This window comes from Tetrao urogallus (genome assembly GCF_951394365.1).
Source record: "Tetrao urogallus genome assembly, chromosome: 12".
Lineage (NCBI taxonomy): Eukaryota > Metazoa > Chordata > Aves > Galliformes > Phasianidae > Tetrao > Tetrao urogallus.
In genome coordinates, this window is record NC_136825.1 from 18,332,911 (window position 1) to 18,357,256 (window position 24,346).

General features: G+C 55.1%; 2 protein-coding genes across 3 annotated transcripts; one reads left to right on the forward strand and one right to left on the reverse strand.

Annotated features, from left to right (window-relative positions):
* Positions 1-1,176: 1,176 nt before the first annotated feature.
* COG4 (component of oligomeric golgi complex 4) lies at positions 1,177-15,224 on the forward strand (the record flags this gene model as incomplete). 2 transcript variants are annotated; one of them, XM_079541385.1, is made up of 19 exons in its annotated part: positions 1,177-1,293; positions 1,556-1,638; positions 2,267-2,381; positions 2,971-3,145; positions 3,731-3,924; positions 4,367-4,472; positions 5,739-5,896; positions 6,445-6,503; positions 8,166-8,299; positions 8,745-8,863; positions 9,610-9,776; positions 10,346-10,511; positions 11,141-11,203; positions 11,653-11,769; positions 13,367-13,459; positions 13,722-13,805; positions 14,108-14,209; positions 14,425-14,553; positions 15,090-15,224. In XM_079541385.1, 19 exons carry the CDS (start codon positions 1,177-1,179, stop codon positions 15,222-15,224), a joined length of 2,316 nt encoding a protein of 771 aa, XP_079397511.1. The 2 variants fall into 2 exon arrangements, with proteins under 2 accessions (XP_079397511.1, XP_079397512.1); XM_079541386.1 differs by lacking the exon at positions 11,141-11,203 and having other exon boundaries at positions 1,246-1,293.
* Positions 15,225-16,698: 1,474 nt separating this feature from the next.
* On the reverse strand, positions 16,699-23,493 carry FCSK (fucose kinase; the record flags this gene model as incomplete). The annotated part of the gene is made up of 23 exons (XM_079541449.1): positions 16,699-16,815; positions 17,015-17,238; positions 17,778-17,877; positions 18,016-18,203; positions 18,276-18,395; positions 18,490-18,633; positions 18,802-19,029; positions 19,156-19,322; positions 19,406-19,616; positions 19,806-20,173; positions 20,343-20,410; positions 20,482-20,652; positions 20,870-20,971; positions 21,047-21,174; positions 21,365-21,506; positions 21,686-21,805; positions 21,920-22,000; positions 22,211-22,308; positions 22,709-22,781; positions 22,862-22,987; positions 23,067-23,117; positions 23,189-23,343; positions 23,418-23,493. 23 exons carry the CDS (start codon positions 23,491-23,493, stop codon positions 16,699-16,701), a joined length of 3,258 nt encoding a protein of 1,085 aa, XP_079397575.1.
* Between the last annotated feature and the right edge of the window lie 853 nt (positions 23,494-24,346).

The window sequence follows — 24,346 nt, forward strand, 5'->3', positions numbered from 1 at the left end:
ACACTGTCAGGGATGGCGACTCCACCACCTCCCTGGGCAGCCATTCCAATACCTGACCACCATCTGAGAGAAAAAGTTCTTATGTCTATACTAAACCTCCTCTGATACAACTTGTGGCCATTTCCTCGGGTCCTTTTTTTTTTTGCCTGGGAATCCTTCTCAGCAGATTTAGAGCTTACAGCCACTGCTGACCGGCTCAGTGACAGGACGGTGGGGGACTGTTTCAAATTAAAAGAAATGTAGATTAAGTGTTGGGTGACATCTTTCCCTGAGGACCCTGGCACAGCTGCCGAGATTAGCTGTGGATATCCAACTCCTAGAGTTGCTCAAAGCCAGGCTGGACGGGCAGTCTGACCTAGTGCTTGATTTAGCGGTTGCCAACACTGCCTGTGGCACAATGGGGACCTGGTGATCTCTGAAACCGTTTCCAATCCAAACCCCTCTATGGTTCCATAGCACACCTTCCCATGCCGTTACCCCTCGGCTGTTCCCTGAGCCCCGCAGCACGGGGCAGCGATTCCCTCCCTCGGGAACAACGCAGGACGAGCACAAGCCTAACAAGCCGCACAAAAACCTTCAGGCCCCGGAGCGATGGAACCTGCCCTCCGCTCCCGAACCGCCTTCCCCTACACCCGGCCCCAGGATCCGCCTCAGGCTCAGGCTCAGGCCCGGCCCGCCTCTCACAGCCCGGGCCCCGCGGGGCTCACGGCCGCTCCCACCCCACAAATGACGGCTTACACGGCACTCACTCAGCCGAGAGCCCGCCGCCGGACAGGCACAGCACGGCGGGGCCGTCCCTACCGTGCGGATGGCGGCGGATGCTGCTCCGGCCTAGGCGGGCGCCCCGCCGGCCCGCTCGGCCATCAGCCCTGCGCCTGCGTGCTGCGCTCCCGCGCTTCCTCGCTGGGGCCTTCCTCGAGGCCCGGCGCGCGCGCGCTGTGAGAGGAAGCGGCTGTCCGAGGCAGTGCCTGAATAACCACGGACCGACAGCAGCGTTACCTCGCGCTGAGAGCCTCTACAAAATTCCCCCAACACGTCAAGGCGTGTTGAATCGAAATAGCGTGGTCATCCCGCTCTTCCAGGCCGAACGGAGACGGTGCGAACCTTCAGGCACCGCTCGGGCAGCCCCACTGGGCCTGAGGGCGGTGGCGGCGGCCGGCTGAGCCGCGTCCCGAGATGGCGGCGGGTGGCGATGGCGGCGCGCTGGGCTGCGGGCTGTCCATGGAGCGAGTCCGCGCCCTCACCGAGCTGTCCGAGCTGGAGGCCGCTTACAGCCGGCTGTGCGAGGAGGAGGTGCGGGCCGGGCCGTGTGAAGCGCTGAGATGGCGCCTCAGCACTGCCGGCTGACAGCGTCCGTCAGTTGGGAGCGGGTCTGGGCTCGTGTGTGGGGAAGGCTGAGCCGCAGAGGGGAGTCGGGTGAGCTCAGCTTAAGGCTGGCAGGTCTGTCTCCGGGAAGCGTCACTCAGCCATCGCAGCATGTTAACACGAGAGCGTAGGGCTGATGTCAGCGTTATCCAGCCCTGAGGGCAGCCGTGCTTCTGCCGTTGTGTTTCAGAGCACCGTGCAGCAGGAGCTGGACGCCCTCCTGGAGCAGCAGGGCACCATCGAGAGCAAAATGGTGGCCCTGCAGCGTATGGGGTGAGTGGTGCCGCTGCTGTGCTGAAGGGACACGTGGACGTTCTCGGGAAAACCCAACCCCTGTGGCTGCAACACAGTGCTCCCTGAGCTCTGGTAGCTTGCAGCTGTGCCTGCTGCCCGGGAGAGCTGTTCCATGCCCACCGTCCTCTGGGCAGAACCTTTCCTTGCCCACACCTCACCCTCTCACGACACAGCTCCACGCTGTTCCGTTGAGCCTTGTCACTGTCAGAGAGCAGAGCTCAGCACTGCCTCTCTTCTCCCTGTGAGCCACTATAGGCCATAAGGAAGGCCTTATGGCCTATAGTAGGCCATGAGAGGCTGCAGCTGCCTTGAAGCCTCTCCTCTGCTTTGGGGCAGAACAGTCCTAGAGCCCTCAGCAACTCCTCACACACCATGCCCTCCAGACCCTTCTCCATCTCATAGCCTTCCTTTGGATGCTCTTTAATAGCTTTATGTCCTCCTTACATCATGTTGCCCAAACTATACAGAGTGCTTGAGATGTGGCAGCACCAACACAGAGCAGAGCTTCTGTCAGTTCATTGTGGGAAATTAATGTAGGACAGTTCCTTCCATAATCACAACACCTTTTTTTTCTTGTGTTCACTCTACGTGTATTTTTTTCATCCAGCCCCAACCTGCAGCTCATTGAGGGGGATGCCCAGCAGCTGGCAGGAATGATCACCTTCACATGTAACCTGGCTGAGAATGTCAGCAGCAAAGTCCGGCAACTGGATCTGGCCAAGGTGCTTGCATCACTCTTCTTTATTTTAGAGCTACCTGGTTTTGCTAGCTTATAGGATCTTGTTGAGTTCCTGAGTATTGCAGGTTACAAGAGTAATGTTAGGATTTCCCATATAGCAGCTGCTTCTTCAGCATATTTTTGCAGATTACGGTGAATAAGTCGAGTTTAGCCTCAACTAGTTAGCACAACGTTGTTAGCTCTTGCAGTGCTGAGGACAGAGGAGGTGGTTGTTGTCAGCTGAGATTGGGCAGGAATCCAGGCTGTCTTTCTGTAGAGATGAGCTCAGAGGCTTCAGATCCCAGCAGCCTGCACAGTTGTGACAGTGCCTCTTGTCTTTGCCTGTTAAGGTGGAGTATGCTCTGTGAACTCAATCTGAGCTTGTGTGGGCAAATGCTTCTCTTCTATCAGATTCACTGGACCTACAACCCTTTTGGGGTTTCTGCTTATGTAGCTGTTCATTGTGTAGAGGAGCATCGCTTTGGTCTGTTTCTTCAGTCTTTTTCCTCCAGGTGCTGTCTTCCGTCTTTTCCTGATTCTCTTTCCCTTGTCCAGCCTGCAGCAGCAAGCCTTACCGGTTGACTTTCTTGCAGAATCGACTCTATCAGGCCATTCAGAGAGCTGACGACATACTAGACCTAAAGTTCTGCATGGATGGAGTTCAAACAGCCCTGCGAAATGAAGATTATGAACAAGCAGCAGCTCATATTCATCGCTATCTGTCTCTGGACAAATCAGTGATTGAGCTCAGTCGTCAAGGCAAGGAAGGTAAGGAGTGTTCATGAGAAGAAGCTGATAAGGCACCTTTCAGTTAGATAACTAGAGGTTAAGTGATTCTTTATGACAGATAGTCCCAGTCCAGTGGACAAAGCAGAACACTGAATGTTTGCCAAAGGTCTTAGAATGTGATACAGAAACGGACATCAAAGTCTTTGAAGTGTAGTCATGTTTGAATTATCATTAATTGAAGAAGCGTTCCTGGCACGAGATTTTAATAGCTGCCTGGGGAAAGGACAAAACGTACAGGGTAAAAGAAGTGAGGGAGAAGACTGTCAGGGGAACACTTGCAGTATTGCAGTGTGATACTAGGAGAAACAACTGGACGCAAATGAACAAATTGCCCAATCCCTAACATAAATTTCCAGTTGATTTGTTCACAACAGGAGTCCTGTTAGTTGGGTGCACTTCAGACTTACCTTTCTTTGCTGTGACCCACAGAGGGATGCTGGTATACCTTCTGCCTTCTCACCTTTGAGCTGCACAACCTTAGTCTCTCTATCAGGAGAATAAATAGTCCTTTGTGAGGTGAGAATAGTGCGATGTTACTTCATTTCTTCTCTTGCCTTTCAACAGGGGGCATAATTGATGCCAACCTGAAGCTCCTGCAGGAATCAGAGCAGCGCCTGAAGACAATTGTCACAGAGAAATTCGACACAGCTATGAAGCAGGGAGACCTGCCCCAGGTGGAACGATTCTTCAAGATCTTTCCCCTGCTAGGCTTACATGAAGAGGGGCTGAGCAAGTTCTCAGAGTACCTCTGCAAGCAGGTAACACGTTCTGTGAAACATGCAGTGCTGGGGGAAAGCAAAATCCAGTCTCTAGGGTCTTGTCCCTGGCGTGTTAGTTTTTGAAATTAGTATTGGCCCTCAGTTCAGCTCTTCCCCTACCTTTTGCACCAAGGCACCAATCTTGGTGTTTGAATACATAGCCCGCTAGCTGTCTTCTTTCTCCTTTTGTGTCTTCTTTGTATTTGCTGAAAGCTCATACAGCAGAGCCTGGAAAGAGAAGATCAAGTTTCTGCTTTTCCTTGAACCTTGAGTTTTCCACCAGAGAAGAAAACAATCTGGGGAAACAGCAGCAACAGTAACTCTTGCAATGGGAATGATAGCAGCAGAAACACTGCACTGCACTCGATAGTGCAGGGAACAAGGGCCCAGGCTATGGGTTGAGCAATATCTTTGAGTGCTAACTGAACCTGGTGTCGTGCAGGTGGCCAAGAAAGCAGAGGAGAACCTGCAGCTGGTGATGGGGACAGACATGAGTGACCGTCGAGCTGCTGTCATCTTTGCAGATACCTTGACACTCCTCTTTGAAGGTAGTCTTCTCCCTCTTCTCTTTGCCAGTGGATTGAAAATAGTTTATGATGAGATAGTTCATCGATCTAAATGTTTTTTAATTCTAGCTCCATGCCATTAAATGCCCTTTGAGCTATGGGACCATCGTGCTAGAGGGATGCAGACACAGATAGCAGACCTGTCCAGCCAGGAGAGAGCATTAGAATAAGCAAGCTTTCCTCTGTACAGCTTGTGCAGGCATAGTGGAATTGCAAAGGATTTTTTTTGCTACCACCAGGAATCAGTTTCTTTCTGTTCTCCGCATCCTCAAAACAAATGGGTGTTCCCTAAAGGATTTTTCAGGCACACAGCTCTCCAGACAAACAAATCAGATCCCTTAAAGTTGAGCATCTCTCGATGCCTCCGGGCCTGGCTCTTCAAGGAGGACCGTGGCAGCTTGAAGGGAGAGAGAGGAACATGAATTCTCTGTGGGGATGTTGCCAAAGACAGTAATTGAGATCCCATGATGAGTAACCCGCCTTCTCTATTGTATCTGCTCTAATTCCAGGCTGCAGCGCTGCCAAGTCGCTCTCAGCCTGGCACCCGTGCTGCTACTGAAAGCCCTTAGAGCTACTGGGGCTTTCTTGGCAGTAGTGATAGGAGAGGGGGAGTGTTGCTGTCTCTCAGAGCAGAGAGCATGTGAGAAGAAAGCAGTCTTAGAGAGATACCTTCTTGGTGATGAGCTTTTTCTCCAAAGAGCTCCTGCCTTCACTGACGTTTGCCCTCTTGCTCCACCTGACAAAAAAAGAGCAGAGCTTTCCGTAGGCTCATTTTCCTAGCATTATTCTTCTCCCATAGCCTGGTGCTGAAAGCTAGGATTGTGTTTGGATGATCCCTCTGGGATTAGCCTGCATGGCTTCCTTCTGTGAAAGCTTCATTCTTTTGATTTTTGCATCTTTGTATCTTGCTGGTTGGAGGGCAGCTGACCCATGGCAGGAGCTCTTTAGGAGGAGAGATGGCTTTCAACCCCCAGAAAGCTTAGGCCATAGCCCTGCAATAAACAGGAGAGAAACCAGAAGGCGTTGCATGCAGAGAGAAGGTGCTGTGATTAGGGGGTGGTGATGACAGGCCTCCAGTAAGCCACTAGAGAGCAGCTGAACGGTCTGGCCTGTTTATCTGGAGAGTGAGTGATCCCCTGCCTGAGGACTGAACAGCTCTGCTTTGGGTCTAGGCTGGATGAGAGCTCCTTGTGGCTCTTTGCTCCTGAGAGAACAAAATCCATCTTGTTGCTTCCTCTCTGCCTGCAGGGATTGCTCGTGTTGTGGAGACCCACCAGCCCATCGTGGAAACCTACTATGGGCCAGGGAGGCTGTACACCCTCATCAAGCACCTGCAAGGAGAGTGCGATCAGCAGGTGGAGAAAGTGGTGGAGAAGTTTGTCAAAGAGAGGGACTATCACAGACAGGTCAGTGGGTGTGATTCTGCCTGGCATAGCCAGACATAGCCTCCATCCAGCTCTGCAGGGGTACAAGTGCTGCAGTGGTGGCAAAGTTTGACCTTGTCTGTTGAGAGAAACACTGCTTTGCTCCATACTTGCACTGATGGCTGAAGCAGTCCAGCTTGCAGCTGCCCTTTTTGTTGCAGAGGATTCATTGTGAGCATGATAAATGGACCCTGAACACAAAGGACTTTTCTCTGCACGTCTGCAGGGTGCTTTCAGTACACCCTCCCCACTGTCTTATTTCTGCTCCTGTCTGTTTGATGGAGGTCTGCTGTGATCATCTCATGGTTACACACCCTGGTGCCTCTATTGGAGTTCCCATCCCACAGCCCTTCCTGGCAAGCTGAGCTCTGTCTCAGAGGAAGAGGTGAATTGGTTCAATTCCCAGGGCGCTTCCTGCAGTGCAGTCATGTTGCCCTCCTTGGGCAGGCAACTCCTTAGGCTGTAGCATGAGAAGGAACTCCCAGGTTGGCAGCAGAAGTGTTGATGACGTTGCATTTTTGTGATTGCAGTTCCAGCAGGTTCAGAACAGCATGATGAGAAGTTCTTCTGCAGAGAAGATTGAACCGAGGTACAAACAAAACTTCTTTTTACTCTGATCTTCCGGTCTTGATCTGTCATTAATGCTACTTAGCATTTAGATAGCTCTTCCAGAGCCTCTTCCAGGGGCTTTGCACCTACTAAAGCCTAGCATCCAATTGTTAGGTACCCTTCACTGCCCTTATAAGACAGCTTCTATGGTGGTGCTTTACTTTGCTTTCTCTTTATTCTAAATCTTGGCCTTGCGTGTTGCTGGAGGTCTGGGAGTACCACTGCTCATGAAGGACAGAGGCTTTATTTGGCTCTGCTGACTGCTTTTTAATGGTGAGAGTGCAGTCCTTGGATCCCATGAAACAGAGCAGTTCTCTGGGTGGATAATTTGTGTCAGATTCCAGAATAAATCTTTGGATCCTATTAATTCTGTACTGCTGCTGCAGTGACTGTAACAGTAGTGTCTTGCTAATAAACTGAAGTGCTCTCAATCTCTGCCCTTTTCTGTCTTGAATGCTTGCATAGCTCTTAAATAAGGCCATTTGAAAGTGCCATCTGGCACTGCATGATTTCTAACCATGCCTTGAAAGAAAAGCAATGTTTGTTGAACACGATACGTCTGTGAGCCTGCATGACCACTCATTTCAGTGATTATTTAGTGATCTGCTCACTGTTTGAGTAAACATGGACGCATTCCCTTTCTGAGCTTTTGTTTTCCATCCATAAAATAAGCATAATGGTTTCTTGTCCCACTTTTGTTCGCTGGGAGGCTGTGAGCAGTATGTGCAAAGTGCTTTCGTGCACGTTAATAAAAAAGCTGCTGATGTGACAGTATTTTTTTCATAGCTCTCTCACATCTGAACACTACATTCTGCACTGTCATGTGCTTCTTTGATTTCAAGTTTCCTGGGCTATTCAGCCTGAACAGATCTTTCAGCATTTTCAGAAGAACAAGTGACTCTGGAGATGACGGGGACCAGGCATTTCTAACAGCAGGGCTCACAGAATGATGGCAAAACCGAGGCAGGAAGGGACTGATGAAAGTCTCGGGTCTGTCCTCCCACTCAAAACAGGGCTGATTTTGAAGTGGTATCAGGCTGTTCAGAGCCTTGTGATGATTTTAATGTGGTTGCTCTCACGTCCATGAGGGAAACAAAGAACGTTCTCTAATGATTTTCCCAGGACATTTTGATTGTCACGTGAGATGGCAGCATGCAGCCTGCTTTAAAGTGCTTTAGCAGATGTGAACCTAGTGCCTACATGAGGCTGGGCACAGAGCAAGGAAGTGCTGCTGCTGCTGCTAGGGCAGACTCAGCCTGGAAACCTGCTGTAAGGACAGCTGCTGTTGGCCTGCTTTGCTGCAGGGCGACTGACAAGATGAGCTGCTGAGCCATTCCATCTTGGCAGCGCTTGTCTGCTTCCCAGCATAACCTGTCTCCATTTAATTCAGCTGAGGTAGTGAGTTGTCAGGGCAAGAAGCAACCCTCCATGCAAACAAGCTCCCCAGATGTGTTTCAAAGCAGGGTTGGTGTTATTTGCACGTACCAGTTATTCTGCTGAGCTCTGCCACTCGATAGCACACATGGAAATGGGCAGTATTGATCTTGTAGTAAAACAGCAGAGAACTCGCCGCTTAACTGAGCTAAACGGGTGCCCTCCTTTTGTACACCTGCAGCCCTGACTCTTGTTATGTCCCTCGCAGGGAACTTGACCCGATTTTAACAGAGGTCACCCTGATGAATGCCCGCAGTGAGCTCTACTTGAGGTTCATCAAGAGACGAATAGTAGCTGATTTTGAGGTGGGAGACTCCATGGCCTCTGAGGAAGTAAAGCAAGGTAATATCTTGAATACCAGTGTTTGCAGGCTCTCTGTTCCTCACAGCTGTCCAGAGTGGGGCTGTGTCCAAGTTAGTATCAGAGCACTGACACCAGCTCAGCAAAAGTACTTTGAAAGCGCTCTGTAGAAGATAAACCAACTATTGGAATGCCTGCAGAGCATAATAAATGAGGTTTCCAAAGAAAGGGAGAGCCCTTTGGGCACTGAAGGCACTATGGCAGACTCCACAGAGAGAACAGGCCTAGGGTTTTGGTATGCACAGAGCTCTGGAAGTCATATATGTCACCTGCAAAAGTCTGCTAGGCTCTCTTGGCTCCACAGTTGAGGCCTGTGGTTTATTCCAGGTTGAGCTTTGCAGGTGTGTGCCTACTGGGCAGGCAGCAAGGGGATTAGATGGAACTGTCTTCTTTCTCTTGGCTGATAGTTCTCTTTTGTGTTCTGTAGAACACCAAAAATACCTGGACAAACTCCTCAACAACTGTCTGCTGAGCTGCACCATGCAAGAACTCATTGGCTACTACATCACCATGGAGCAATATTTCATGAGGGAGACTGTCAACAAGGTAGAGCTCAGACTGCTGCTTGCCATAGCTGTGCCACTGGCTGAGATTTACATGCATGCTCCACAATCTTCTGCTGAACACTCCTAGAGAGGGAGATTGGTGCACAGCAGCACTGCAGAGGTTGGGAATGTCTCTTGTTTCCCTTGGCCTTGAAAAGCTCCAAACATACCCCTGTGTATGGGAAGTGTCTGCTTCTGTGCTTTGGCAGGGCTGGCAGCCAGTCCCACCTTCTGGGCGCTCTCTCCTTGGCCAAATGTAGCTGCTGACTCTGGTCCATTAGCCTCACACTGCTCTCCTCCCTCCCTCTGCTTACACAGCTGTAGTGGCTGCAGAGCCAAAGCTGTATCAGGAGGTTATGAAGCAACTGCTCCAAGCATAGCTTGCAAGATAGGTTTGTGTTGAAGGTCGTGCTGGCAATGCAGAGCGCATTGTTTCTGTCAGCCACTTCTGTGAGCCTGCAGACCCATGTTTCCCATAGCTGATGCTTAGTTATTGGCTTTGAAGAGCAACTTCTGTTCCACAGAGGAACTTTTTGGATGTGGTGTGGAGGTGAGGGGCTTGAGTGGTCAGATTTTCCAAGTCTACAGGCTACTGAAAACTAGGGTGAGTGATGCCAGCCCACAGATGGCTCAGTTCAGCTCAGGGTGAAAAGAGAAAGCTGGCAGCATTCTACAGTTTGGTCTCACAGCGCTGCTCTGGGAGGACACAGCTGAGCTCGGGGCACTGAGACAGGCTGTTCTTTGCAGGCTGTTGCCATGGACAGCTATGAGAAGGGCCAGCTCACCTCCAGCATGGTGGATGATGTGTTTTATATAGTGAAGAAGTGCATTGGGCGTGCTCTATCCAGTTCCAACATAGACTGTCTCTGTGCCATGATCAACCACTCCACCACCGAGCTGGAGTCTGACTTCAGGTAATGAAAATACACCAGATTCATCATACCTTACTTTCCCCTCACGTTCTGCACACAGTGTTTGCTGGCAGACGGTCTTCCTTGTGTTCTAACCTTTGATCCTTTGTCATCTCTGTGGAGATGTAGTAGGAGGCAGCATCAGGCATACTTTTCTCACAGTAGCAGTTGCAGGATAATCATAAAAGAGAATCTCGTGGCCCAAAATCCCTGTGAGACTGTCCCCACGTGGTAGTGCTGGGATGCACAGTTGCTCTCTGGGTTGCCCACAAGCCTGCTTAGTTCCGTTGTGACTTGAACAACTTCAGGGTGGTGCTGCAGAAATTGACCTACTGCTGTTTCTCTTCCCAGTGTCGGAGTGGAGAGCTGTGGCTGAAGACAGCAGATAACTGCAGGAAGGATTTTATTTTTTTGTCAGCCTTTCATCTTATGTTCTGGCAGGGGATACCTGCAGCCCTGCATTGTCCCTATGAAATTCTACTTTTTCAGGCCCAAGTGCTGTCCCTTGACACAGTGCACAGCGCTGTTGTTTTCTTGCAGCATTTGCTGAGTATGTTCTGCTTGCCCCATAGGGAGGTTCTGTGCAACAAGCTGAAGCAGGGCTTTCCAGCAACGACCTTCCAGGACTTTCAGAGAGGCGTCACTAGTGCTGTGAACATCATGCACAGCAGTCTGCAGCAGGGCAAGTTTGATACAAAGGGCATCGAAAGCACCGATGAGGCCAAGCAGTCCTTTCTGGTGAGTCTGGTGGCTGTCCTGGTATCGGAGTTGGGGTAAGGATGAAAACAGGGGGGAACTCTCAGGAATGGGACCGGTGCAGCCAGCTCTGCCTGGATCTGCTTTCTCCTTTCAGCCAGCTCTACAAAGACAGCAGGAGAGACTGAATGCTTTCATTTCATTAAACTCTTGGTTACAGGTATCTTGATGCAAAGTGCTTCGAATGTCAGTTCTCGTACCAGAACTCCTCCTTCACCTGTCAGCTTGCCTCATATCCCTGTCTGCACAAATCTCAGATAGTTCTGACAGTTAGTTTGGCTTCAGCAGGTAGAGAACAGTCTGTTCAGTGAAGAACAGACATTCATCTGGCAGGAGGGGTGCCGATTTTTCCTACGTATGCATGCCTTCCCTGTTTGTCTGGACGTACTGTGTATAAACCATCACCTTCAGCTGCTCACGGATGGTTGTTCTTTGTGACAGTCACATAAAGAAGCTGGGGGTTCATGCATTCTTCCATCACATTTGAGGCTTTGCTGCAACATCATGGACAGAACAAGGAGAAAGAATTGGACTAACATGACTCGAACTTTCTACCAACAGTGGGAAATTCCAATGAATTCCACTTGCTTTTTTTTTTTTTTTTTCCCCAGGTGACCTTAAACAACGTGGAAGTCTGCAGTGAAAACATCATGACCCTGAAGAAGACTTTAGAGGTTTGCTCTACATTGTTTACTGTTTTTTTTTCCCCCCATAATCAAATGTGTAATATCCTCCCTTGGAGGGTCAAATAAGTCACCTGGACTTTGCTTTGCCCAAATTCCTGACATCTGCCCTCCAACCTTAGGAAAACAATTCAGAGCTGTCAGAGCTCAGTAGCATCAGTGGTGTACCTTGGTCTAACTGGAAATACCAGTTCCTTCAGGTTGACCAGTAAAATAAAACCATTTGATTGTGGTTCCCTGGTGCGGGGTGATATTGCCTCTGGCTTCCTTTCTTGCTGTTCTCTCCCCTGCTGGAGTCAGCAGCTTCAGCAAGGGCAAGAGTTTGGTGTCTGTCTTTGCCTGCAAGCATGCTGGTGGGCAGCCAGAGCTTGACAGTGCACAGGGATGGAGGCAGCCTGGGTTATTAATTTGCAGCATGCTTGTGGATCTCTTTCCTGCAGAGCGACTGCGCCAAACTGCTTAGCCAAGGCTTTGGGGGTGAACAAGCACAAGCCAAGATTGATAGCTGCCTCTCTGACATGGCTGACGTCTCCAACAAGTTCCGTGACCTCCTGCAGGTGAGCATTGTGTTACTGCTGGCCCCCAGCACTGGGGGAATCATTTCAGCCCAAGGCCTGGGCCTCGTCTGGCTCTAGGGGTGCTGGATAAAGAGTATGGGAGGAACCAAGCATTCAGTTTTGAAGCATGTAAACAGCTCCAACCCATTTGCACAGCTGCGCCAGTTGGGAGCTGTATAAAAAACACTGGAAGCAGCTGCAGAGCCAGAAGGAATGTCACTCCTTTTGCCTTCACTCAGCACAAAGTAGTTGGTCCAGAATTTTCAGGAAAAAGAATATTAATAGCATTTCCCTCCTCCATTCTCCCTCGTGGCTCAGCATGTCATCACATTAGCCAGAGCCCCACCAACTAGTGCTGAAGAAGGAGATTTGGTCGAGAGGCAGCTGCTCTTCTCCCAGGTTTCTCCTCCTTTCCATCCCCAGCACGGGCAGAAGGCTCTCTGGCTAAAGCCAGTGTCCCTGAGTCATGCTGGGGCCTACTGCCCCAAAGTTTCACAGTGGCCGCTGACAGGGAGGGGAGCAAGAAAGCCTGATGCCTCTACAATAAAGAAGCCAAGCAAAAGAGGATATTTTTAACCAGGTTTGCCACTGACTTTGTACTTCACAATAGGGCCAGATCGTTTCTTGCTTGGCTTTGTAGTTCGCTGTGGGCAGATGCCTTCAAATCAGTAGTGCAAGCAAATTCTCATGAGGCTTGTGGTCAGCACTGAAACCAAGCAGCTCATGAATAAAGAGTAAAACTCTCCAGTTTAGTGGTAGTGCAGCATTAAAACTGGCTGCAGAACAACCAAGAGGCTGAGCAGCAAGCTTCTGCGCTGAGTCACACGCATTGAATTTGCCTTGGAAAAGGGCAATTGCCAGCAGGGCCTGCTCATAAATGGCAATTTTAGTTAAAAACCTTAATCAAATGCCAGGTAGGATTGGTACCCAAGTAGTTTCATGCTGGGTGAGCTTTCTTGACATCTTGCTGAGCCCAATGGGGGCGTCTGGCAGGAGGGGGCTTTCGGAGGACTCTCGCATCAGAGCAGACAGAACAGCCTTTGCTGACAGCCTGCTGCTCAGGGGAGATGGCATATGCTGGGGCTATGATTAATTCAGGGAACTAGCTGTGGTTACAGCTTTTATCCTCCTTTTAGCTTCTCCTACTGAGCTAAGCTGCGCTGTAGGTGGGAGGCAGCAGTTGAGTCCGACTGCAGCGTCCTCCAGGCTGGAACTGCGTGGAGAGCTGGTGTTTGCCTCCTCCCCTGCCCTGGTGGGATGGGAACTGAACACCTCTCCCCTCTTCTGTAGGGGTGTGGGCAGGGCTGAGGCAGCACAAGCTTTCAGAGCAGGCTGCGTGTCAGCACAGTGCCAGCTTCTGGGCCGTTGTCCTTCCCTTTCTTATCACTGTGGTGTCCGTGTAACCATTTGGCACCAGAAGGGCCTGGGTCCAGCTCTAGGATTTCTTGGTTTAGTTTCACTATGGAAGGCTGTGGGTCAGTTTCTCCACCTCGCAGGAGGATGAAAGCAGCAAAGCAGCAGCTGTGCTGTAGAGGTTGTGTATTGTTGGACTTAACCGTGCTCAACTGCCCTCCTGTCCCCTTCTTGTCCCCCTCAGGAAGGTGTCAATGACCTGAACAACACAGCCATCAAACCCCAGGTGAAGCCATGGATCAACCTATTCCTCTCCATCTCCCACAGCATCGAGGAGGTAAGGCTCATGGTTGTCTGCTTCTAGCTGTACTTGTATGCTCTCATTCCTCTCAGTTCTCTGCCGCTTTCTCATCACAGAGAACATCACACTGAAATAGCCAAAAGATGATCAGCGTCCCAGCCTGGAAAAGAGTATTTAGCTTGAGAGGAATTTGAGGAAACAAAAGGAATGTAGTTTGCTCTGGAAGGGACATTCCTCCCTCTCTTCCTTCTTTACAGCACGCCATGTGAACTACCTTTTTTTCCTTTTTCAATGTCAGGAAGAATTTAGTGACTATGAAGCTAATGATCCCTGGGTCCAGCAGTTCATTGTCCACCTGGAACAGCAGATGACAGAGTTCAAGGTGAGAGGAAGGGAAGGGATGTGGCAGCCTGGCAGGCTTCAGCCAGACCTTAGTCAGGCACCTTCCAACTCTTGCCCTGCTCAGTAGAACAGAGGACAGATGTCCTCAGATCACTTGCAGGGCTCTTAGAGACTTCTATGGCATTCAGGGGCTGTTTGTAGGCCCTGCATCCCTGGGTTGCTTTTGCTGGTGATGTCCACTCACTGAGAGTGTAAATAAGAGTGGTTTTTATGGGAAAGCTGTCTTAGGCTGGGGTTACATGGTCTGCTGCTGCTGAGAGTGACACAGCTTTCTGCTTCTAGGCTGGACTGTCACCAGCAATTTATGATAACCTTACTGGCCTCATGACCAGCCTCATAGCCACGGAACTGGAGAAAGTGCTCCTCAAATCCAGCTTTAACAGGGTGAGTGAAACACTGCTCCCTTCTTCATAGCATGGTTGGCTGTGGCTACTCCATAAAATCCTCGTTATCCTCCAAGGAATGAGGCAGAGCAGAGGAAGATGCTACCTTCAAGAAAGCTCTGCTGCTGCCACCGACCAGCTCAGGGAGATCTTGTATTTGTGCACGCAGGAGTAAAGCATATTGGGAAGTTAACAGTGCTTCCTTGGTCCTTGCAGCTTGGTGGTCTGCAGTTTGACAAGGAGCTGAGGTCTCTCATAGCCTACCTCACCACGGTCACCACCTGGACCATCCGCGACAAGTTTGCACGTCTTTCCCAAATAGCCACCATCCTCAATCTGGAAAGGGTAAGCTGCACGTGCTTTTGGAGTTACTGGGCTCAGCCAGGTGTTATCACAGATGTGGAGCAGAGAGAAACTGGAAAACCTGCCCGTAATGCTCTAACGTGATGGAAAACACAGCAATGACAGCAGGGTAGCAGAGTCCCAGGGTGCAACAAGTAAGGATATGCCCAGGTACAGAAGTGCACTGGATACAGAAACAAAGGAAAAAAGCTGCTTACCTTTAGAAAGCCTCAGCTAGGTAGTGAGATACCTTTGTCTCCACTGCCAACCCTTAAATAAGATCTGGGAGAGGGTGGATCCTGACTCCACCCCCTTTCAGTCACTCAGGTATATTGCTTGCACCTGAGCTTCCCTGGGTTGGCCCTGCCTTCCCACCAGGTGCTCCATCACTGGTTCAAACTGTCACTTAGCATTTCTGTTACACTGCCCCATACCTGCTGGGTGTTTCTGAGCAGGAAATCCTGCCCGTCCCCGACACGTCTGTCACCACAGCCAAAGTTTGAGCTCACCCTGAAGGCAGCTGGTGCTGTTTCCTGCAGGTGACAGAGATCCTGGATTACTGGGGCCCCAACTCGGGCCCGCTCACCTGGCGCCTCACTCCTGCAGAGGTCCGGCGGGTGTTGGCTCTCCGAAAGGATTTCCGTGATGAGGACATCAAGAGGCTGCGCCTGTAGTTCTCTGCACACGAGCACCCTGAAGGAGGTAACAGCAGGAACACTGCAGCCCTGGTGCTGGCCTAAATCCCCCCTGGGGCTATAGCTGGCTGTTGGATCTTGTGAGTTTGGGGTGATGGCCTTCCAGGGCAGGGGAAGAAGAGCCTCTGTCCTTCTGAGGGACCAGAAATAAGGCAGCAGAGGACTCTCTCACACTGAGAGCAGTGTGACACATGCTAGGTGAATGGACAGGGATGTGCTAGTGCATTGCTCCTTTCATTCTGCTTCCCTGTGTGAGACCACAGAAGATCCAGGAAATTCAGGGTTGCTGTGGAATGTTTTCATTACCGATCTGTACAGATTGCTCTGCCTGTGCCCCCGTGGTGGCGTTTGCCCTGCTTTCTGCAGGGAGGCTGCAGCCACGTTCCTTCTGTTCTTCTTGTTTGTGGGTCAGCTCTCTCCCTGGTGGTGGTGGGGACTGTGCAGTAGCAGAAGCAGCCTGCTGCGAGGCAGGAATGGTGGTGGGGGCAGGGTGCTTGGAAAATCACCAGCAGGCCTCTCGAGGAAGGAGGGTCGTGGCCCTGCTGGCTCTGTACAGATACACTATAAATAAACCGCGCCTGGCTGAGCAGCGACCTTGGGCTGCGTGTGCGTGCCTGGAGGGAGCTGGAGCAATGGGAGATGAGCTGTTCACTGTGTCATCATCTCTTCTGTACTGCGCCACAGCAGCAAGATGCTCTTCTTGCTGGCAGCAGCACAGCATAAACACCCACGTGCCAGTACCTGGTGCCAACTCGAGGCTTGGATGCATCCAGCGGTAGCACTGTGACACTGGGAAACCACAGAGCTCTGTGTGTCCTGCCTTACCTCCCCTGGGAGGCTCACAGGGAAGGAGAAGTGGGACAGAGAACGAAGGCATGCTGGGAACAAGCTCTTTTATTCAAAGAGCCCGCAGGGACTGGTAACTCGCTGCAGAAATAACCTCTCAGCACAGGAGGGGGAGGTGATTCCACATCCAGGGATGGAGCATTGCACGCTGAAGGGCAGCACGGGCCACTGCTATTGGAAGAGGAGAAAGGCTTAGCAGCATCACAAATGCTATTCCTTTTCGTTCAGAGAACCATGAGAACACAGCTCTGCCTGGAGGCCAGCTGTGACCCTAGCAGCCTGTCCTTCCAGTACATCCTTGGGCCTGCCCAGCTCCAGTCTGTGTGGGTTTTGGGCCCAGCAACAGCACATAAAGGCCACATCAAAACATAAGGCACCTGCTGGAGCCAGCTGCCAGGCTCCATGAGTGGCATCCCCAGCTCTGCTGGGAGCTGGCTGTGTTCTGCAGCGCTGGACCGAGTGTGTCACCGGGCTGAGGCACCCAGCAAGGAGAATCCATGAGCAGCCCTGGCTGCAGCAGCAGGGAGCTGAGACATGGGGATCTTCCTAATTTGGGTGACAGTCATCTCCTCTGTCCCAGATGTCCCCCAGCAATGGCTGAAGGCCTTCACATGGCCGTGTCCTCTCCAGGGTGAGCGCTGCTGTTAGGATCACATCCCACCACTTCCATGGAGAAACCTCCTGTGTCCACTTCAATGCTGTGAATGCTGAAGTTGTCCAGGCCCTGTAAAAAAGGAGTTAATGGGGCAGTAGTCAGCAAGGGACTCTCTCTCTCACACACACACACTAAACAGGCTTGTCCTACTTGTGGCGGGGGGGAGGGATGCTTCTAGTGCATGAATCAGGCTTCTGCAAACCACCTGCAATGCTGGGCTTTGCAAGCAGCTTTTGGCCAATGTAACAGCTGGAGGCACAGATCTCACCTCTGTTTTTGCTAGAATTTGGTGCAAAGCCTCTTTTTGCTGAGGGACTTTGGTTAAGACGTAAAGGAAGCCACCTCCACCAGCCCCAGCCAAGCACTGCCCGTAGACATAAGGCTGCAGAGCATCCATCATGCGCCCGACGGCCAGCGGCTCACACCCAGGGGCCATGCATTTCTTCTGCTGCCAGTAGACATCCAGACACTTGCCAATGAGTGGCAGGTTTCCTGCAGGACAGAGGATGTGACAGAGAAGAAAAGATTTGTCTCCAGTCCTCCTAAAGGGCAGAAACCTGCTCAGCCTGAGCTCATTTCTGCCATTTCTGCTCATTTCTGCTCATCTACCCCAATCCTCTGCCTGCTGAGCAAGCCATCCCCGCTGTTGCTTTGCTGTTCATTTTTAATCCTCCACAGGGTGAGAATTTGCTTGCTTTCATGCTCCAGCTTCCCCTCCTCTGCATCCCAGCAGACAAAATCCAAATGAATCCACTTCATAGGCTAGCTGTGACCCCCACTCCCATTACTGATGTCTCAAGAAAATCACACTCAGTGTGCCCCACAAGAGCCTCTTCCAGTCCCCCCCTCTCAAGATCTTAGTTTAAGCCTCAATTTGGGGGTGTTGCCTATAAAATGCAGGTAAGCCTAAGGTTGCTCCAGCTGTTGGACCCTGCACTGCCCTATCTTTTGTCCCCATAGACTCTCTGGGGGATATTTTGCTGCTTCAGTTGTTAGAAGGGACAGCCTGGCACAGGGAGGGGAGCTCACACCTTGCCTCAAGGCCCGGGCACACTCCTCAGCATTATTCACCAGAGCGTCGGCATTTTGTACAATGGAGGGCAGCCTGGCATACCAGTTCCTCACCACGTCCTGCAAGAGGCCAGGTTGTTGGAGGCGAGCACCTTGGCCCACAAGTGTCCCCATCACCACCCTGCTGGCTTGAGTGGCACAGCCTCTCCCCAAGGGGACGTGCACTGAGGGGGAGCAGAGCCAGAGCCCCTGTGTTACCTGGAGCAGGTTGCGAGCCAGGCGAGTCTTCCCCGTGTACACGAGCAGCAAGTGATCGCTGAGGATCCGGGCAAAGCCTTCAGGCACCAGGATCTCCTCCACCTCCACCCTGAGTGGCAGCCGGGCCTCCGACCTCCCGATCTTGATGCCAGGCACCAGCCCACCCACCTGGTCCTGCCACCCGCCACCTGCAGCGCGCAGGATCCTCAGCCGGAGCCCAGACCCCCCGCCCCATGACAGCTGCTTTCTCCAGCTGCTACCTGTCGTGAGCCTCTGCTCCAGATGCAGCACGGCGTGGATAAGGGACTTGGTGCCAGCAACCTTCCCAGCTGCCCGGTACAGCGCTGCCATCACTGCTCCTGCTAGGATGCTGCTGGTGCCTGCAGGGAGCACAGGGTCAGGGCAGCGATGGGGATGCTGCATCTCGGTGCTTGGGGAAGGACAGATATCCCAGCCCCTTCCCCGCAGACAGACCGAGGCCAGACCCGTGGGGCAGCCTGGACCAGGTGTGCACCTCAAAGCCACCCCCAAAGTTCTCCATCAGCTGATCCCTCAAGGGCTTCTGCGAAGGGAACTGCACGATCTGAGTGCATATGAAGGCAGCTTTGAGCAAGGCTCCTAGAAACAGAAAGAAAAAGCACAGCTGTGCCTGCTGCACTGCCTACTCCATCACCCAGCAGCGAGGATCAGAGCGGATCGCTCCAGAGGTGGCACGGATCTAGCACCCACCACAAGGTCAGGACACCAAGGGCGCAAAGCCAGGCTGTGCAGCCACTGACCCCTCACCTGGTGCATGTGGCTGGCAGTAGTTCTCCAACTGCCCCAGCTTGTGGCACACCAGCTCCACCGCCGCCTCACCCCACGGCGCCCCACCGAGGCTGGCCAAGCGCAGCTCCGGCTCACCGATGCGCCGCACCCGGGCACCAATGGGTCGGCACCCATCCACCAGCACTGCCACGTCCACCACGGCCCCGCCGTGCTCATATGTGATGGGAGGAGTGTCGCTCCAGCCCCCTGCCAAGACACACCATCAGCCCTCTGGCTCATTTCTCCATAAGGGCAAGACAGCGCTCCAGCCATCATCATCCGTCCCCGTCCATCCCACCAGCTCTGAGCCCACCTTGGGATGGAAAAGCTCACCAGAGAGGTCCAGGCGGGCTGGACACGCCACCTGCACCCAGTGCCCCAGGGGTGGCAACTCCGCCGGGCACACAGTGACAAACTGGCACGAGGACATCACCGCCTGCCGGATGAGGATCTGCTCGGCCCCTTCGTAGTGCCGAGCTGCTCTCACCAGCAGGGCTGGACTGCAAAAAGAGGGATGCTGAGCCCGCTGCCGTGGCCCCCTGGGTCAGCATGGAAAGCAGCAGTTTGCTGCTCCGTGCCTCACCTGCTCATCCACTTCTGCCGCTCGGTTGCCAGCTCCCGCACCCCGCCAGCAATGTCCCCGCTCTCCAGGTGCCCAAAAGCTGAAGCCCACTCCCTATTGGCAGCAGGTCCACTCCGCAAGCCCCCTTCCCCATGTGCCATGCAGCCCAGGACATCAGCAATGCAGGCGAGTGCCCGGGCTGCGATGCCTGCGTCGTCAGCTGTAGAAGCAACTAGAAAATTAAGGGAAGGCTGTGAGTGGCCTGAAGCAGCCTGCTTCTGCAAGAAGTTGGCTCCAGGGGAGAGGGACATGCGTAACCTGCATCTGCCCTGGATGGTCTCGAGTTCTTGACAATTTCAGGGCTACTGAAGGGGACAGCAAGCACGAAAAAGCCCAGAGATGTAAGACTGGTCCAGCTTACCCTCATCTAGAGTGCTCAGCAAGGCCTCGTGGTAACCCTCATAGACAGCGCTGCGGATGAGCGGCAGGAGGCTGCCGTCCTGGCGGCCCAGCAGCACGCGGCGCACCTTGCGCTGGCCCTGCAGGAAGAAGAGGTCCCGGCGAGCGCCCAGCTCAGCTGCCTTGTCCAGGCAGGGCAGCAGCTCCTGCCATGACATGCGCCAGGCTGCTCGCCAACGTGCCAGCCGGTCGCCCGACGCTGCCGGGGCCAGCAGCCACAGCACATCCTCCAGCCCCAGCGCCTCGGAAGCGTGCAGCACTGGGAAGAGCCGGGCGCTCAGCAGGCAGCGGTCTTTCTGCGGTGTCTCAGCATCCCAGAGGTCCCCTTTGCTGGTGGAGGGAGAGCCCATCAGCACCACCCCAAGGACCGAGGGAAGGAGGGATGCAGGAAGGGAAGGGTGGCCACCGTGGCTCTGACTGCAGACTCTGAGGCCTGGGGTGGTATGGGCACCCCAACGGAGCCACGTCCCCTGTTCCATTCAGGCAGGTTGGTACCCACCGGATGCCCGTCCGATGAAAAAACTCCGCCCAGGGGACGTTCAAGTAGGTGGCCTCTTCAGCAGGACTCTGTGGGGACACGTGGGGGGCGGTTACACCCCAGCTTTGCAGAGCCCCGTGCCGCCTCGCTGCCCCCGCACCTGCCAGTCGTCGAGGCGGCCGGTGAGCGTGAAGACGCGGCAGGGCAGCTCACGCAGTCGGACATGGTGGCCCTGCAGCACCACATCACGCAGGGGACGGCCCTGCAGCGCCGATGAGGAGCCTACGGTGAGGCCCGTGAGGAGGCAGCCAGGACCGATCTCCAGGGGGCCCTGCAGAGGAAGCAGCGGGATCCTGAGCGGCACGGCCAGCCCCACATCAGAGCCAGGCCAGGAGACATGCTGTGGCCAGCAAAAGTCTCCAGGAAGGGACATTCCAGCACTGACAGCAGGGAAGGTGACAGCCAGCAGTGTCCCTAGCTCCATCCGAAGGGCATTTGTGTCCCAAATGTCACAGCAGTGACACCAGACTCCTTCAGGTCCCACACACCTGGAGGTGACAGTGCTGGATGACGCTGCCGGCTGCCAGCCGAACGGCTCCTTCCAGCAGGCAGTTGGTGACCGAGGAGCCATCCTCCAGGAGCAAGGGTTGCTGCCGGGGGGATGGGCACATGGAGTAACCCCCCCAAAAAAACATGTGAGCAAATCTGGGGCTGGAGAGACCTACGTCCACGTGGGAATGGGCTGTTTTGCAGAAGCGAAGATGGCTGGTGGAGCTGGGCAAGAGTGTCAGGCTACGGATGTGGTCACTTGCAGCCGTGGTCAAGTAGTCATAGGACGCGTCGGGAATGCAGGCTGTGGGGAGGCAGAAAAGCAGTCAGCACTGACCACAGTCTCGGGGCGAGGAGATGCTCCCAGCCTCCCCAACACCCCTCCTTGCCTCCCTGAGAGGCAGCTGGGGACCATGACCCCCCATTTCTCCCCACAGAGGGAGCTGAAAATCAGGGACAGGTCACATGCAGGTGCCCACCACAGCATCGCTCACCCATGCTCAGAGGGAAGGCATGGAGAGCTGTCCAGAGCACAGAGCGGGCTCTCCTCACGCTGGCATCACCACCACCCTTCACAAAATCCTCCTCCGTCATCCCCCCCGCCATGCTCAGCACGATGTCGAAGAAAAGGGAGAGCTGAGGACAGAAGGGACAACCTGGGTGCTGCCGGGCCACCTGGAGCAGCCACCCCAAGTCCCACTCCGCTGCTGGGTGCTGCCCTCCTGCACCCAAATCTGACAGCACAGGGACAAAGAGGCGCACCCAGCACCAGCACCCACAGGATGAGGGGTCCCATCACCCTAGGGGGGTGTCACCTGGATGGGTGGTGCCCCCGAGTCCAGCCCCATGTAGGTGCAGGCATCCAAGGGAGGGATGACATGGGTGGCTAGAAGCTGCTCGGCGGCGCTCGAGGAGAAGAAAACCACCCCACAGACCTGCAAGGGCACAGCAGGGCTGAGGCTGTGGTGTCCCATCCCCCAGTGGGGTGAGCGGTCCCAGCCACGGTGACAGAAGGGATGGAGCTGGCAGAGCTGTGGGTAGTGACATACCAGTGGGACGGTGCCGTCAGGCCCTGCGCACTGCTGGATCTGAGCTTCTGTGCCTTTGTAGATGATGTCACGTACCAGGCCCTGGGAGCAAGAAGATGCCAATGAGCTCTTTGGGCTGCCCCAAGCCAAGCAGCCACAGCAGGGACAGGACCCATGCATCCGCAGGACCATAGGGGCGGGGACCTCGCGGACAGTACAAGGACTGCGAGTCCAAGTGACTGCAAATCCCCTGCTCATCCAAAGGGGGCTCCAGGCTGGTGTCACTGATTGGATGTGGGAGCTGTTACCGACCTGCTCATCAACAAGGTACACCCCGTGGTTCCTCGCGTACGCCTGGCTGCCAGGCACTGCAATCACCCGGACCCCTTGGAAGCCTTCCCAGTCAATCTCTGGAGATAGGGACAGAAATCAGTGCCCTGAGCTCCATGCACTGCAGCAGCAGCACTCAGCTTGGGCCACCAGAACAGGTTGCCCAAGGAGGCTGTGGATGCCCCATCCCTGCAGGCATTCAAGGCCAGGCTGGATGTGGCTCTGGGCAGCCTGGGCTGCTGGTTGGCGACCTGCACACAGCAGGGGGTTGGAACTGGATGATCACTGCAGTCCTTTGCAACTCAGTGTGTGAACTTCTGTGATTCTATGAAACTACATACACCAGGCATCCCCCTGCCTTCCCAGCTCCCAGCGGGTGGCTCTGAAGCCCGCTCAACAACACCCACAGCCACACCATGGGGACGTGGCCAAGGCTGAACCGGCTGCGCTGCTGCCAGCCCTGCAGGACGCAGCCCTCACCTGGCACGGAGGGCACACCGAGCAGCATGTCGGTGCTGCAGACCCACACGCCCGGCGGGGAGCCCACGCAGAGCTGGGGAAGGAAGGGCCGTGAGGACGGGGCTGGCGCGCAGCCACACGCTGTCAGTGCCGAGGGTCCGGCCGCTCGCCCACCCGCCGCGTGACGGTGCCCAGCAGGCTGTCCAGGTTGCACACCGGCGCTTCGGCCGCGGCGCGGTGCCGCTCGGCGGGCAGGCAGGTGAAGGCGCGGCCGCAGTCGTCGAAGGAGAATTCGCGGCCCTGCGGGGAAGGGCGGGGTGAGGCGGCGCCGGTCGCGGGGCCGGGCTCGGGTCGGGGGGCTCGGCCGCGCGGCCCGCACCGTGTGCAGGATGAGGATGCGGGCCTCCTTCAGCGCGTCGGCGCTCACCACCTGCGGGACACGGCGCTCAGCGGGGCCGGGGGGCGGCGGGCGGGGGTTGAGCCGCCGTCCCCGGCCCTCACCGTGCATCCCGCGCGGGCGCTCAGGTGCTCGGCCGCCACCAGCACGGCGTTCAGCGTGGCCCCGCCGCTCCCCACGCCCGCCCACGGATCTTCCAGCGCCAAGACGAGGACGGGCCGCCGGCCCAGGGCCCCCCGCCGCCGCCGCAGCTCCAGCTCTGCGAAGGAGAAGGGCGGCTCGAAGGCCGGGCTCGCCCGGCCCCGCTCTCCCTCGCCCGGCCCCGCCGCCTGCCTCGCTGCAGAGCCGCCACGCCGCCGCCCCGCCGGCAGGTGAGGACGATCGCGGTCCACTCGACGCCGGCCGCCATGATGGCCGTGCCGCGGGGGCTGACGGGAGTCGTAGTGCGCCGCCGCGCTGCCCGCCGGCTCGAAGAGCGGGGCGCCGGACTACAGCTCCCGGCGTGCACCGCGGCAGGGCGCCTTAAAGGCGCAGCGTCCCGTTTCCGTGCGCGGCCACGAGCGGGGCTCGGGGCTGTGGGGGGGGGCGGGGGGCGGGGGACGGGGACGGGGTTCTGCCGCCGCGTGGCTCTCAGACACCCCGCAGTGCGGCTGTGCCTGCCGGGATTGGCTCCGGGGGCTGCCCTGTGCCTGTGCGGGAGGGGAGGCAGCGGGGCACCGGGATGGGTAGGGGGCTGAGTGTGGGGATGGGCACGAGGCAAGGCAGCGGGGTGGGCGTGGGGATGGATACAGGGACGGGCATCGATGTGGGCATCGGGGCGGTCACAGAGCTGAGCACTGGGATGGATGTGGACATGGGTACCAGCGTAGGTATGGGGCTGGGCACTGGGATGGGCACGGCGCTGGGCACGATGGTGGGTACGGGCATGGGCGTGGAGATAAACAGCAGGATAGCCTCCGGGATGGGTACCATCCCATGGGTACCGCGGGCACCGGGACGGGTACCGGGATGGGCACCGGGATGGGCACGGGGCCGTGGAGCGAGAAAGGCACAGGGATGAGCATCCGGCCCCGCCGTGCTGCCCCCGCGGCGGCCCCGCTCTCCTCCTACAAGTCCCACAACCCCGCACGGACTACATCTCCCAGCCTGCCGAGCCCACCCCCCCGCACGGCGCGGCACGGCCCGGCCCCGCACGGCGCGGAGCGGAGCGGAGCGGAGGGCGCGGCGCGGTGCGGGGGGCGGCGGCGGCGACGGCGGAGGGG